The 16,956-nt window shown below is 38.9% G+C and overlaps 1 protein-coding gene across 1 annotated transcript; it reads left to right on the forward strand.

Moving 5' to 3' along the window:
- Positions 1–218: 218 nt before the first annotated feature.
- LOC109679784 (olfactory receptor 9Q2-like) lies at positions 219–1,163 on the forward strand. The gene has a single exon (XM_020154860.1). It carries the CDS (start codon positions 219–221, stop codon positions 1,161–1,163), a length of 945 nt encoding a protein of 314 aa, XP_020010449.1.
- The last annotated feature ends 15,793 nt before the right edge of the window (positions 1,164–16,956 follow it).

The raw sequence follows: 16,956 nt of genomic DNA on the forward strand, positions 1-16,956 counted from the left end.
TTCTTAGCTTGATGGGAGCACTCATTACTTTTTTATCTTATGCTGTAGTGGGTTCTATAATTGCCTAGATGTTTCTTAGAGTGCAATGTTTGTTCAAGTTGAGTGACTGTATGTCAGAAACTCAATTTATGCTTTTTTTTTTACTTGAAATGAACTTTTCTTAAGGGATTTTGTGTGCTGGCTCTTATCTTATTCCTCCCAGGTGAACTGTTAGATGGATGGCTATGAGGAATTACACTTTAGTTACTGAGTTCTTCCTTACTACATTCACTGAACATCCTGAATGGGGGCTTCCTCTATTCCTACTATTTCTGAGTTTCTATTTTACCACTCTTCTGGGGAATGCAGGAATCATCATTCTGATCTGCAAAAATCACTGCCTCCACACCCCGATGTATTTCTTCCTCAGCCACCTTTCCTTCGTGGATGTCTGCTACTCCTCTGTCATCATCCCTCAGATGCTGGCTGTACTGTGGGAACATGGCACAGTTATCTCCCAAGTTCGCTGTGCAGCTCAGTTCTTCCTCTTCACCTTATTTGCTTCCATTGACTGCTACCTCTTGGCAATCATGGCCTATGACCGCTATGTGGCCGTGTGCAATCCTTTGCTTTATGTCTCCATCATGACAGAGAAGACCCAATTGGGCTTAGTAGCTGGGGCTTATTTTGCTGGTTTCTTCAGTGCCTTTGTTCGAACAGTAACAGCCTTCACTCTGTCTTTCTGTGGAAACAATGAGATCGACTTCATTTTCTGTGACCTCCCTCCTCTGTTAAAACTCACTTGTGGGGACAGCTACACTCAGGAAGTGGTGATTATTGTCTTTGCCATTTTTGTCATGCCTGTTTGCATCTTGGTGATCTTGGTGTCCTACCTGTTTATCATTGTGGCCATCATGCAGATTCATTCTGCTGGAGGCCGGACCAAGACCTTCTCTACTTGTGCCTCTCACCTTACTGCTGTTGCTCTCTTCTTCGGCACCCTCATCTTCATGTACCTGAGGAATAATTCAGGCCAGTCATCAGAGGGGGACCAAGTGGCGTCTGTGCTCTACACAGTGGTGACTCCAATGCTCAACCCACTCATCTATAGCCTGAGGAATAAGGAGGTGAAGGAAGCGGTTATGAAATCCCTGAGCACATCAAAGGTTTCTAGAAAGCCATAGATGGACCCTTGTAAAAGATATCAATCCTTAGCTTCTCCATTCTTTGTGTATTTCTCAAATATAACCTTTGTGAGAAGGCTTTCCTAGACTTACTTAAATTTGGACCCAAAGTTTCCACCTCCACTTTGTGACTTAACTCTGTATATTTGTTTTCTGCTGACATGATAGATGCTTTATGTGTTTGATATTGTCTCACCATCTGGAAAGTAGATGACTTGAGTTAAAACACTGTTTCATATCCAGTGCCTGGCAAAGCAGCTAGCACATAAAAAGCACTCAACAGCTATTTGTTGAATGGATGAATTATTCCTAGGTTCCAAGTTTTACCTTTAATTTTCAACTTCCTCAGTCCTTAATTTCTTAATTGCCAGGTGGATTTACCTACTTTACAGGACTATATTTTTGAGGATCTAATGCATGAATGGTTAGGGACCATGTCTGCCTCATTGACTGGTGTCTGCTGGATCCAGTACCTTCTCTGGCACAACACCTTGATGAGTAAAGTACGGATATTTGCAAAAATCATGACGCTGTCTACAAATGCAACTCCTGTTTTGATTCAAAGTGGTTTTTCAAAGTCTCATCGTTATTTTTTTATTCTCATCATTTATTATTTTTGTCTTCTTATTCTGTTGTTTTTGAATGATAATAGTGAAAATTGTAGCAGTAATATTAATAAACAGCAACTAAAATTTGTTAGGCATTATTACTTTTCAGGAATTACAATAAGTTTGCTACAGGAATTATCTTATTTAATTTGCAGAATATCCCTATGAAGCATATTCTATTAGTATTCCTGTTTTATAAGAGGATGAGACACTTGAGGCTTAGAGAAGCTGATTAATTTTTCCAAGGTCAGGAGGCAAGTAGAAGAGTGGGTTTCAACCCATTTCCAGCTTGACCTCTTAATTGCCATCCCTACTGTCTCTAGCTGTGATCTACTGCCTACTCTAAATCACTAACTGGAATTTATTGTTATGGTACTTCTCGTTCTTCCTTTTATTTGGTGGAGAAAAAGCCAAAGTCCAATATGTGAGGTAGAAGGCAGTCAACACATTCGTTTTATAGCCTATAAATGCTACTGTTTTATAATGTGACTCTGTGTGTGTGTGTAGTTGTGCCTGAGAAAGTGAGTTTTGCGGATTAAACAGTAGCTTTCAAACTCTAAGAACTTTCACATAAAGGACACATACCAAGTGTTTTAGAAAAGAGTAAGGTGGGCAGGTGTAGGAAAAGAAATAGGGAAAATAATTGCATTGGTGGCCCAGAGTTTAGAGTTACATATAAGCTTAATTTGTGAAATTTTTTTTATTTTTTTTTGCTAAAAGTGAACTAATCTTTTTTTTCAGCAGTACTGGGGCTTGAACTCAGGGCCTTTCACTTCTTAGGCAGGCACTGTACCACTTGATCTACATCCTAAGCCCTGTACATCAACTTTTGCTTATATATTTGCATAACTCACCTAAAAAGAGCTAGGTGGGATGAAGCACCTTCACAGAGTGCATCCTGGTGACCATTTTTCAAATATTATCTGCTATACAAATGTTACCTGAACACATCAGCTTCTGTAGTGGGTATTAGATGTCTTGGTGTTGTAGAAAATTCTCAGAATTGGGCACCAATGTATCCAGTTTGTTACTTCTTAGTTGTATGGCTTCAGATTAGCCACTACCTTCAAACTGCTTCTCATTTGCGAACCAATACCTACTGAACACTTACTCTGGGCAAGGCTTTATATGTATCCTTTAGTCACCAACAAGTTGGGACACATAGAGAATGGGAAGATGCTTAGAAACTTCTATCACCATCAATACGTGTTATTGTAATGACCATCCAGGCTTCCGAAATCAATGAGTAGTCATGGGCAGAGGGACCCATAGTTGACTGGTAAATTCTTTAGTTCAGACCTGTCTGGGACGGTCTCTCCTTTGTCCCTCTTACGTCCAGATCAGCATTAGGTGCAGACACTTCCAGAAGTGGAGAATTCATTAATAATTTTAAAAACTTAATTCTTAAGTGAATGCACTCTTAACCATATTCAAGGCATTGTGCTAAGAGCTTTAAATGAATCATTTATTTTATTCATCTTAACAACTATAACAAAAAAAATTGTTCAGACTTTACTTAGCAAAAGAATTCCCCCAAACCCTAATAGATTAAGACCCAGAGAAGTTACGTGACTTGCTCAAGTTGTGTAGCAAGAAAGTGGCAGATGAGGAAGTTTCTGAGTTCAGGTTTCTCTTAATCCAGAGTGCCTACTCTTAACAGCTATCTGCCTTTCTGCACTCTGTTCCCTTCCTTTCTCTGAGGCCTCATATTTTTTTCAGTTGTCTTCAGAGGCATTGGGTTTCAGTTGCATTCTTGTTCTCAATGTTTGGTTGACATGGACTGAGGTAGATGGATGTTAGGGACTGACATAAATGCAGACTTCATGGAAATTACCTTGGTTCTTGTGTAAGTCAGTTAGGATGATCTAGGGAAATTTTTAGCTCCCTTGAAAAAGCAGGATTTGCACAGATGAACTATTGCCTTCCAAAGCCCTTCCAGAATCCCTCTTGGGTAAAGTTTCCTCTAATAAATAGCTAATCAGTTCAGTGCCGAAGCAGACTAGACTGGACTTAAAAAAAAACATACGGCCTAGTTTAGAGCACCTTGTTCAGCCCTCTTTTACCCATCCCCTCTGAGCCCACAGAGCTCCATTCCAATTGGAAATCCTTTGTTAGGTTAAATTAGAGTGGAGATTTCCTCCCACAAGGACTTAGGGTACCTGAGAATTAGTATAGGTATATGCATGAGTCTGCCCAGATCCTCCCCTCTCCCAAAGGCCATTGGAGACTGGGAATGATGTGTGTCTTCTTCCCACCTCCAAGTTAAGGATGCTATAAAACTGACCTAAAAAATTCCCCTTTTTTCCTTCACACAGCGCCTCCACTCCACTTGGCAGAGATGTCACCTGTAATCCCCTCTCCCCTTTCCTATAATAAAACTTCATTATTTCCCTCACTGCACCCATGTGTCCTGCTTGGATTCTTCTTTGTCAGAGTGCAAGGACCAAAATCTTCTGATTAGAATCATCAGTGATTTCAACAGTGCCACTAGGTGGACATCAGCCTGTCCTTCAAGTCTTCTTTTTCAATCTTAAGTAACCACTTAAGGAATTCAGTATTACTTTCCAAATAATGATCATTGCTATTTCTTACTATTTAATTGCATTTAAAATGTTAAATTGTATATCACACATATAATTCATTACTTTTGTTCTATCTACCTCATCATCATATTACACAAAGGATGTGTCTGAAACTCTTTCTGATTTGCTAAGACTTTAAAAATGGCTTTATTGAGATTTAATTTGGATCTAATAAACTATACATATTTAAAGCACACAGTTTAAGTTCTGACATATGAATACACTCATGATGCTATTACCATAGTCAATAATAAACACATATATCACTCCCAAAACTTCCCTATACTCCACTCTTCTTTCTCCATGTGTCCTTTCCCACCACTCCCCCTCCATACCCCATGAAATTTCTATCCTGATACATTAACTTGAATTTCATATAAATTTTATATAAATGAAATAATGTGCTCTTTTCATAGCGTAATTATTTTAAGTATCATTAACATGATTGAACATATGAATAATTCACTCCTTATTGCTGAATATTATTATATGCATGTGTATATTAGGTTTTTATTCCTATATCTGTTTATGAGCATTTGGGTTGTTTCTAGTTTTGAGCTATTATAATGCTGTATGAACATTTGTGGATATATACTTTCAGTTCTCTTGCATAAATATGAACTCAAAAGATATATAAATATATTTATTGCACATTAGTGTATATATAGGTATAGTTAATGTGTATGTTGCAGGACGGCTCAGACAGAGACTGAGAGGGCTTCGGGAAGCAAGTTTATTAAGCAACTGGCAGTGACTCAGCGGACTTGAGTCCAAAGGCCGAGCCACGAGAACAAAGGGGGCTTCCTTATATACCATTTAGAGCAGGTTACAGAAATGGGGGCGTTACTGCTTGTTCCATACAAAATCACATGTTATTGCATTGGCTGTTTCAACCTCTGGGATGAGGTGACCCTTCTCTGGCCTCCAGGTAGCATTCCCTAATTTTAGTTTTCCTTTGTTTCACTATAGCACTCATTGATCTCTTCCTCCTTCCCCCCCTTACTCCTCTTCCAGCCACATTCCCCTCTTTGATGCTCAGACCCACTTCTGGGTCAAAGAGCATCATCTTGATCAAGAATGCAGTACCAAGAGATTAGGCAGGGTAATAGTAAGCATGTTTCTAAGACAAGAGACATTATCCCTATTAAGGTCTTGAACCCACCTAGGGTTGAGAACTAGTCCTAGAATGGATCATTGGGGCTCCATCCCTTTCAGGTCTGCACAGGGACATGGGCAAGCTTTTTTATCTTGTCATTAATCTGTAAACAGCAGCTACTCAGACTGAGATTATTTCAGGCTATTGTTAACTCAGCGAAGTTAGCCAGCAGGTGAGGTTGGGGCTCCATGTGATTGGGAGCTCCCCATCATTGAGTCTCCTGAGTAGCGTCATTGTAAAACTTTTGTTCCAAGCAGATCAAAATTGGCCTTTAGGATGGGATATACAGTAATTCCCAATAATAGAGGTTTTTAGGAGCCAAATGCTCTCCTCAATGTTAGGGAGAGTGGTTTCATTAAAGGACTCTTGTGGGATTAGATTTTTTGTCTCCCATGGCCAATGGTTTCTCATATTTGTTCCTCCATAAACATAACACAAAGTTATATTTAGAGTTTGTGTTATGGACTCAGCTAGTGAGAGGAACAGGTTTTTGGTTGTAACTGAGATGGGAAACTCACTTTGTATCTCCTTGTAAAAGGAGTGAAAGACCTGGCATGAGGAGCTCTCATGAGTAATCATGATGAGTTGAAAATGCAGCAAAGTACCATGGTCTGTTTCCTTTTCATAGATTAAAATGTTAAACTTTTCCCCAACATTTAGCTTATTTCATTGAGATTGAAAATAGTGAAATTTACAGGGTTACAGGCACCAAGAATATAGTTGGAAGTTGCTTCCTCTTTTTGTAAAAGAGCAGCAATTCCATGTGAGGTATGGACCTCTCCTTTAAGCAAGTTGCCGACCTTTTATAACCCCAATAAGGCCAGTAGAGTTGTTCATAGGACGCACAACCAAATGTTCCACTGTCATCTTTTGGGCATATATGCTTGTCATTTACCTGTAGGTCATTTCCCGGGCTAGCCCCCCACAGTTGCCCGAAGGCCCTGTGTTTTTAGCTATTGTGGCTCACACATCAAAGTATATGGACACCAGTCTGTTGGGGTCATTAACCTGGGTGTGGTTAACAAGCTTTCAAGTGCTGGTGAAGCTTTGGACCTCTAGCCATTGCTCCCAAGGGTGATGGATGGGTTAAAACAGATATACTGACCATCATGAAAGCACACTGAGTAGGTGGTATGGCTGTGGGTGCATGACCCAACAATGGTGCCTACACAGGAGTAATGAGTGTGGAAAACCAGAGTTTTGGTAACAGCACTCCCTGCTCAGGAGTCCCCAGGTAGAAAGCAGCAAGAAGAATATGGACTCCACCTCAAAGTTGAGATGGGCAACTTCTCAAGCTTCTGCCATGCATAGACTAGTCAGCTTCCAGACTGACTAGAGTAGGCTCACATCTTATCATCCATGATCTCCTGTTGTCTCCTGTAAAACAGAGTCCTATCAGGGAAGGGCATAGGTGTATGGTGAGGATGGGTAAGGAATGCACTCTCATTCAAGGGAAGCTGGCTTCACTTGGGTGTGGTGATTCCAGGGAACTATCTTTGTTATTTTAACTGCGGTGTGGGTGGACAAAACAACAACAAAAGGGTCTCTCCAGTGGGGATTTAGTAGTTGAACATTTTATTCCTTTACTCAAACAGCATCTCCTGATTTATAAGGGTGTGTGGGAGTTGTTAGGCTAATGGGGAGTCTCTCTCTTACCCAGTCATTGATTTTTGAGAGTCAATGCAAGGGCCTGTATCTATTGTTTCAGGGTAAGGTCACCTATTTCCTTAAGGTCCTCTTGCAGGTCCTTGACTAAAGGGGGTGGATGCCCCAAAAGAATTTCAAAACATAGAGACCAGTCCATTTAGTGGGGCTAGACCTAATTCTGACCAAGGCTACAGGTGGTAATTGATCCCATTTTAGATGGGTCTCCTGGCATAGTGTTTTCAACTGTAATTTTACAGTCCTGTTTATATGTTTTATTTCTTTTCTAAACTCTGGGGGCAGTAGGCTGTGTGTAGCTTTTAAGTTTTTTAATCTCTTTAACTGTATCACCTCAGCCACAAAGGCTGGCCCATTGTTTGACCCAAGAGACACAGGTATTTCGAATTGAGGAATGATTTCCTTTAACAGGCACTTGGCCACTTCTAGGGCTTTCTCAGTCTGTGTGGGGAAGGATTCCATCCATCCTGAGACGGTGTAGACAAATACCAGCAAATATGTACATCCTGGCCCTTGTCAGGGATTGTTTCTGGCACACAGATTGCACCTTTCACATACTGTTTTACTGATGCTGGAGAGCTTGGGGACATAAAAATGCTGGGCCAAGGTAGTCTCAAGTGCTGTCTGCCTTGAGTGAGCTCCTTCATGGAACTGCTTGACAAATGTGGGAGCCAGTGACTCAGGTATGGCAATATGACCATCAGCAAACTTCCACCATCTGTCCAGTAGAAAATTTCCTCCTTCAGTCTCAAACCAAGCCTGTTCTTGTGAAGTATACCATGGGTCCCATTTAGATAAGGGACATAGGAACAAGGCAGCTGCCAGTGAGACCAAGGTTTGTCCTCCTGTGAGGGCTGTTTGCTTGGCTTCCCTATCAGCCTTTCAATTTCCTGGAACAGCTGTTGCCTCCCCTTCTGGTGCCCTCAGCAGTGCATGACCACTACTCATTCAGAGGCCCATACAGTTTTTAGTAATTTTAGAATTTTTTGTCCATATCTAACACTTTTTCCTTCCAAGTTAATGAGCCCCCCGCTCTTATATAGGGATCCATGGAAATGAAAGGTAGTGAAGGCATATCTAGTGTCTGTATATCCAGCAAAATCTGTGCTCTCCTGGACAAAGTTTTTGCCATATGTAAAATACTCAACATCTGGATGACTAATGGGCTGGTGGGTCAAGCCTGGCTGGCTGGAGAAAACTTCATCCATAATCTCCAAACAATCATTGTCTGGTGGGCCTGGATCAACCCAAAAGAGGGTGGTTGGGTTTAGAGTCTTAACAACCTCTAACTGGACATACAGGTTTTCACATAACATGCTTTGATATTTGACCATTCGGGAGTTTGTTAGCCAATAATTTTCTTTATATTTCATGAGAGTCAAAACAGAGTGGAGAACTCAGACTGTGAGTTTCTGTCCCAAAGTATGTTGGTCAGCTTCAGCAACCAAGATGGCATTAGCTTCCAAGGCACCCAGGCAGGGTGGCCTGGCTCAGAAATCTGCATCAAGTTACTTTGATAAATAGGCCACCAGACAGTGCAAAGAACCTAGCAGCTGGGTCAAGACTCCTACAGCTGTCCCAAGTCAATCATGTATATATAGGAAGAAGGGCTTGAACACATCTGGCAGGCCCAGAGCAGGGACATTTGTGAATGTCCTTTTAATTTTTTTTATATTCATATATTCACATGTGCATACATTGTTTGGGCTATTCCTTCCCCCTGTCCCCTGCCCCCCACTGTCCCTCTCACCCCCCTTGCTTCCAGGTAGAACCTGTTCTGCCCTTATCTCTAAGACATAAGCATAATAAGGAAGACAAAGCATTTTTGCTAGTTGAGATAAGGATAGCTATATAGAGAGATTCCTAGTGTTGCTTTCATGTACAAATGTGTTACAACCCAAGTTGATTCATCTCTACCTGACCTTTTCACTAGTTCCTGATCCCCTTCTCATATTGACCTCTGTCGTTTAAGGTTTCTGTATTAGTTCCTCTGCAGTGGGGGCATCAAATGCTTTCATATTTTGGGTTTCCTACCTATCCCCCATACCTCCTGTCTGTGCTCTCCCCTTAGTGTGTGACCCAAGTCCAACAACATTGCTGTATTTGCCCTAGATCTGAAGTCCGCATATGAGGGAGGACATATGATTTTTGGTTTTCTGAGCCTGGCTAACCTCACTCAGAATGATATTCACCAGTTCCATCCATTTACCTGCAAATGATAAGATTTCATTCTTCTTCACAGCTGAATAAAATTCCATTGTGTATAAATACCACATTTTCTTAATCCACTCATCAGTAGTGGGGCATCTTGGTTGTTTCCATAACTTGGCTATTGTGAATAGTGTTGCAAGGGTGTGCAGTTGTCTCTGAAGTAACCTGAGTCACATTCCTTTGGGTATATCCCCAAGAGTGGGATTGCTGGATCATATGGCAGATCTATGTTTAGATTTTTAAGAAGCCTCCATATTTTTTTCCAGAGTGGTTGCACCAGCATGCATTCCCACCAGCAGTGTACAAGAGTTCCTTTTTCTCCACATCCTTGCCAACACCTGTTGTTAGTGGTGTTTTTGGTGATAGCTATTTTAACAGGGGTGAGGTGGAATCTTAGTGTGGTTTTAATTTGCATTTCCTTTATGGCTAGAGATGGTAAGCATTTTTTCATGTGTTTTTTGGCTATTTGAATTTCTTCTTTTGAGAAGGTTCTGTTTAGTTCAGTTGCCCATTTCTTTATTGGTTCATTAATTTTGGGAGAATTTAGTTTTATAAGTTCCCTATATATTCTGGTTATCAGTCCTTTGTCTGATGTGTAGCTGGCAAATATTTTCTCCCACTTTGTGTGTGGTCTCTTCAGTTTAGAGACCATTTCAGTTGTTGTGCAGAAGCTTTTTAATTTTATGAAGTCCCATTTGACCATCCTTTTTCTTAGTTGCTGGGCTGCTGGGGTTTTACTGAGGAAGTCTTTGCCTATACCTATTACTTCCAGAGTATTCCCTGCTTTTTCTTGTACTAACTTTACAGTTTTGGGCCTGATATTAGGGTCCTTGATCCATTTTGAGTTGATACTGGTACAGAGTGATAAACATGGATCTAGTTTCAGTTTGTTGCCGATGGATAACGACTTTTCCCAGTAACATTTGTTGAATAGGCTGTCTTTTCTCCATTATATATTTTTGGCACCTTTGTCAAAAACAGGTGGGTAAAGCTATGTGGATTCATAACCGGGTCCTCTATTCTGTTCCACTGGTCTTCATGTCTGTTTTTGTGCCAGTACCATGCTGTTTTTATTGCTATTGCTTTGTAATATAGTTTGAAGTCGGTTATTGTGATACCACCAGCATTGCTGTTTTTGCTGAGTATTGCCATAACTCTTGTGTTTCCACATGAACTTTAGTGTAGATTTTTTAATCTCTGTGCTGAATGTCATTTGGATTTTGATGGGAATTGCATTAAACATGTAGATTGCTTTTGGTAGTAGAGCCATTTGTACTATGTTGAGTCTACCAATCCATGAGCGTGGAAGATCTCCCCACCTTCTGTAGTCTTCCTCAATCTCTTCGTTCAGGAGTTTATAGTTTTCCTTGTAGAGGTCATTCACATCCTTTGTTAAGTTTACTCTTAGGTATTTGATTTTTTTGAGGCTATTGTAAATGGAATTGTTTTCATATATTCTTTCTTGTTTGTTCATTATTAGTGTATAAGAATGCTAATGATTTTTCTATGTTGATTTTATATTCTGCTACCTTGCTATATTTGTTGATGGTGTCTAGAAGCTTTTGAGAACAGTTTTTTTTGGTCTTTAAGGTATAGGATCATATCATCTGCAAATAGGGATATTTTGACAGTTTCTTTACCTATTTGTGTTCCTTTTATTCCCTCTTCTTGCCTAATTGCTCTGGCTAGGAATTCCAGTACTATGTTGAATAGGAGTGGGGATAGTGGTCATCCTTATCTCATTCCTGATTTTACAGGGAATGGTTTCAGTTTTTCACCATTAAGTATAATGCTGGCTGTAGGTTTATCATATATAGCTTTTATAATGTTGAGGTACATTCCTTCTATTCCTAGTTTTCATAGGGCTTTCATCATGAAATGGTGTTGGATCTTATCAAAGGCTTTTTCTGCATCTATTGAGATAATCAAGTGTTTTTTGTCTTTGCTTCTATTAATGTGCTGTATTACATTCACAGAGTTGTGTATGTTGAACCACCCCTGCATCCCTTGGATGAAGCTGACTTGGTTGTGGTGAATGATCTTTCTGATATGTTGTTGGATTTGGTTTTCCATTATTTTATTGAGGACTTTTGCATTGATGGTCATTAAGGAGATTGGCCTATAGTTTTCTTTTTTGGAAGTGTCTTTGTCTAGTTTTGGGATGAGTGTAATACTGGCTTCATAAAATAAGTTAGGCAGTGTTTCTTCCCTTCTATTTTGTGGAACAGTTTAAGGAGGGCTGGTATTAGTTCTTTTTTAAACATCTGATGGAATTCAACAGAGAATCCATCAGGGACTTTTCTTTTTTGAGAGACTATTTATTGCTGCTTCAATTTCATTTTGTGTTTTAGATCTATTCAGGTGATTAATATCCTGTTGGTTCAATTTTTGATAGTCATAAATATCTAGAAATCTGTCCATTTCTTTAAGATTTTTTAATTTATTAGAATATAGGTTCTGAAAGTAGTCTCTGATGATTTCCTGGATTTCTGTGTATTTGTTGCTATCTTCCCTTTTGCATTTCTGATTTTACTGATTTGGGCTTTTTTCTCTCCTTATTTTAGTTAAGTTTGCCAGGGGTCTGTCAATCTTATTTATTTTTTCAAAGAATCAGCTTTTTGTTTCATTGTTTCTTTGTATTTTTTTTTGTTTATTTGTTTCTATTTTATTGATTTTAGCCCTTATTTATTTATTTTTTTTAAATTTTATTATTCATATGTGCATACAAGGCTTGGGTAATTTCTCCCCCCTGCCCCCACTGCCTCCCTTACCATCCACTCTGCCCTCTCCCTCTCCCCCCCACCCCCTCAATACCCAGCAGAAACTATTTTGCCCTTATTTCTAATTTTGTTGTAGAGAGAGTATAAGCAATAATAGGAAGGAACAAGGGTTTTTGCTGGTTGAGATAAGGATAGCTATACAGGGCATTGGCTCACATTGATTTCCTTCTAGGTTAATTCTTTTTGATCTAACCTTTTCTCTAGTTCCTGGTCCCCTTTTCCTATTGGCCTCAGTTGCTTTTAAGGTATCTGCTTTAGTTTCTCTGCCTTAAGGGCAACAAATGCTAGCTAATTTTTTAGGTGTCTTACCTATCCTCACCCCTCCCTTGTGTGCTTTTGCTTTTATCATGTGCTCATAGTCCAATCCCATTGTTGTGTTTGCGCTTGATCTAATGTCCACATATGAGGGAGAACATATGATTTTTGGTCTTTTGGGCCAGGCTAACCTCACTCAGAATGATGTTCTCCAATTACATTCATTTACCAGCGAATGATAACATTTCATTCTTCTTCATGGATGCATAAAATTCAATGCACATTTTCTTAATCCGTCAGTGGTGGGGCATCTTGGCTGTTTCCATAACTTGGCTATTGTGAATAGTGCCTCAATAAACATGGGTGTGCAGGTGCCTCTGGAGTAACCTGTGTCACAGTCTTTTGGGTATATCCCCAAGAGTGGTATTACTGGATCAAATGGTAGATCGATGTCTAGCTTTTTAAGTAGCCTCCAAATTTTTTTCCAGAGTGGTTGTACTAGTCTACATTCCCACCAACAGTGTAAGAGGGTTCCTTTTTCCCCGCATCCTTGCCAATACCTGTTGTTGCTGGTGTTGCTAATGATGGCTATTCTAACAGGGGTGAGGTGGAATCTTAGCATGGTTTTGATTTGCATTTCCTTTATTGCTAGAGATGGTGAGCATTTTTTCATGTTGTTTTCTGGCCATTTGAATTTCTTCTTTTGAGAAAGTTCTGTTTAGTTCACTTGCCCATTTCTTTATTGGTTCATTAGTTTTGGGAGAATTTAGTTTTTTAAGTTCCCTATATATTCTGGTTATCAGGCCTTTGTCTGATTTATAGTTGGCAAATATTTTCTCCCACTCTGTGGGTGTTCTCTTCAGTTTAGAGACCATTTCTTTTGATGCACAGAAGCTTTTTAGCTTTATGAGGTCCCATTTATCTATGCTATCTCTTAGTTGCTGTGCTGCTGGGGTTTCATTGAGAAAGTTCTTACCTATACCTACTAACTCCAGAGTATTTACTACTCTTTCCTGTATCAACTTAAGAGTTTGGGGTCTGATATTAAGATCCTTGCTCCATTTTGAGTTAATCTTGGTATAGGGTGATATACGTGGATCTAGTTTCAGTTTTTTGCAGACTGCTAACCAGTTTTCCCAGCAGTTTTTGTTGAAGAGGCTGCTAATCGTATATTTTTAGCTCCTTTGTCAAAGATAAGTTGGTTATAGTTGAGTGGCTTCATATCTGGGTCCTCTATTCTGTTCCACTGGTCTTCATGTCTGTTTTTGTGCCAGTACCATGCTGTTTTTATTGTTATTGCTTTGTAATATAGTTTGAAGTCAGGTATTGTGATACCTCCTGCATTGTTCTTTTGACTGAGTATTGCCTTGGCTATTCATGGCCTCTTGTGTTTCCATATAAATTTAACAAAAGATTTTTCAATCTCTTTAATGAATGTCATTGGAATTTTGATGGGAATTGCATTAAACATGTAGATTACTTTTGGGAATATCGACATTTTTGCTATGTTGATTCTACCAATCCATGAGCATGGGAGATCTCTCCACTTTCTATAGTCTTCCTCAATCTCTTTCTTCAGAAGTGTATAGTTTTCCTTGTAGAGGTCTTTCACATCTTTTGTTAGGTTTACACCTAGGTATTTGATTTTTTTTGAGGCTATTGTAAATGGGATTGTTTTCATACATTCTTTTTCAGTTTGCTCATTGTTAGTGTATAGAAATGCTAATGATTTTTCTATGTTGATTTTATATCCTGCTACCTTGCTGTAGCTATTGATGATGTCTAGAAGCTTCTGAGTAGAGTTTTTTTGGTCTTTAAGGTATAGGATCATATCAACTGCAAAAAGGGATATTTTGACAGTTTCTTTACCTATTTGTATTCTTTTTATTCCTTCTTCTTGCCTAATTGCTCTGGCTAGGAATTCCAGTACTATGTTGAGTAGGAGTGGAGATAGTGGGCATCCTTGTCTGGTTCCTGATTTTAGAGGGAATGGTTTCAGTTTTTCTCCATTAAGTATAATGCTGGCTGTAGGTTTGTCATATATAGCTTTTATAATGTTGAGGAACTTTCCTTCTATTCCTAGTTTTCTTAGAGCTTTTATCATGAAATGATGTTGGATCTTAGCAAAGGCTTTTTCTGCATCTATTGAGATGATCAAGTGGTTTTTGTCTTTGCTTCTGTTAATGTGGTTTATTACATTTATTGATTTTCATATGTTGAACCACCCCTGCATCCCTGGGATGAAGCCTACTTGGTCGTGGTGAATAATCTTTTTGATGTGTTGTTTAATTCGGGTTGCCATTATTTTGTTGAGGATTTTTGCATCAATGTTCATTAAGGAGATTGGACTATAGTTCTCCTTTTTGGAGGTGTCTTTGCCTGGTTTTGGAATTAGTATAATACTGGCTTCATAAAATGTGTTAGGCAGTTTTCCTTCCCTTTCTTTTTCATAGAACAGTTTAAGGAGGGTTGGTATAAGTTCTTCTTTAAAGGTCTGATAGAATTCAGCAGAGAATCCATCAGGTCCTGGATTTTTCTTTTTGGGGAGACTCTTGGTTGCTGCTTCAATTTCATTTTGTGTTAGAGGTCTATTCAGGTGATTAATTTCCTCTTGGTTCAGTTTTGGATGATCACATGTATTTAGAAATCTGTCCATTTCTTTTAGATTTTCAAATTTATTTGAATATAGGTTCTCAAAGTAGTCTCTGATGATTTCCTGGACTTCCATGGTGTTTTTTGTTATCTCCCCTTTTGCCTTCCTGATTCTACTAATTTGGGTTTTTTCTCTCCTCATTTTAGTCAGGTGTGCCAGGGGTCTATTGATCTTGTTTATTTTTTCAAAGAACCAACTTTTTGTTTCATTAATTCTTTGGATGGTTTTTTTGGTTTCTATTTCATTGATTTCAGCTCTTATTTTTATTATTTCTCTCCTTCTATTTGTTTTGGGATTTGCTTGTTCTTGTTTTTCTAGGAGTTTGAGATGTATCATTAGGTCATTGATTTGGGATCTTTCAGTCTTTTTAATATATGCACTCATGGCTATAAACTTTCCTCTCAGGACTGCCTTAGCTGTGTCCCATAATTTCCGGTAGGTTGTGTTTTCATTTTCATTGACTTCCGGGAACTTTTTAATTTCCTCTTTTATTTTATCGATGATCCATTGTTCTTTAAGTAATGAGTTATTTAGTTTCCAGCTGTTTGCATGTTTTTTGTCTTTACTTTTGTTGTTGAGTTCTACTTTTACTGCATTGTGATCAGATAATATGCACAGTATAATTTCTATTTTCTTATATTTGCTGACACTTGCTTTGTGCCCTAGGATATGATCTATTTTGGAGAAGGTTCCATGGGCTGCTGAGAAGTATGTATATTGTGTAGAGGTTGGATGAAATGTTCTGTAGACATCAACTAGGTCCATTTGATCTATTGTATATTTTAGATCTTGGTTATCTTTATTGATTTTTTGTTTGGATGACCTACCTGTTGATGATAATGGGGTGTTAAAGTCTCCCACAACCACTGTGTTGGCATTTATATATGCTTTTATGTCTTTCAGGGTATGTTTGATGAAATTGGGTGCGTTGACATTGGGTGCATACAGATTGATGATTATTATTTCCTTTTGGTCTATTTCCCATTTTATTAGTATGGAATGTCCTTCTTTATCTCGTTTGATCAATGTAGGTTTGAAGTCTACTTTGTCAGAGATAAGTATTGCTACTCCTGCCTGTTTTCGGAGGCCATTGGCTTGGTAAATCTTCCAGCCTTTCATCCTAAGCCTATGCTTATTTCTATCGGTGAAATGGGTCTCCTGTAAGCAACAAATTGTTGGATCTTCCTTTTTAATCCATTTCATCAAGCGGTGCCTTTTGATGGGTGAATTAAGTCCATTAACATTAAGTGTTAGTACTGATAGGTATGTGGCGATTCCTGTCATTTAGTTGTCTTAGTTGTTTGAAGGTTTGATTGTGTGTACCTAAGTTTGATTACTCTCTACTGTCCTGCTTTTTCTTTTCCTGTGGTTTGGTGCTGCCTGCTTTTTCATGTTTAAGTTGGGTGTCACTTTCTGTGTGCAGAATCCCTTGCAGAATCTTTTGTAGTGGTGGCTTTGTGGTCACATATTGTTTTAGTTTCTGCTTATCATGGAAGACTTTTATTGCTCCATCTATTTTGAATGATAGTTTTTCTGGGTAGAGTATCCTGGGGTTGAAGTTATTTTCATTCAGTGCCTGGAAGATCTCACCCCATGCTCTTCTTGCTTTTAATGTTTCTGTTGAGAATTCTGCTGTGATTTTGATGGGTTTACCTTTGTATGTTACTTGTTTTTTCTCTCTTACAGCCTTCAATATTCTTTCCTTAGTTTCTGAACTTGTTGTTTTAGTGATGATATGTTGTGGAGTATTTCTATTTTGATCTGGTCTGTTTGGTGTCCTGGAGGCCTCTTACATCTGTATGGGAATATCTTTCTCTAGGTTTGGGAAATTTTCCATTATTATTTTGTTAAATATATTATGCATTCCCTTTGCTTGTACCTCTTCT

This window comes from Castor canadensis, chromosome 1 (assembly GCF_047511655.1).
Source record: "Castor canadensis chromosome 1, mCasCan1.hap1v2, whole genome shotgun sequence".
NCBI lineage: Eukaryota > Metazoa > Chordata > Mammalia > Rodentia > Castoridae > Castor > Castor canadensis.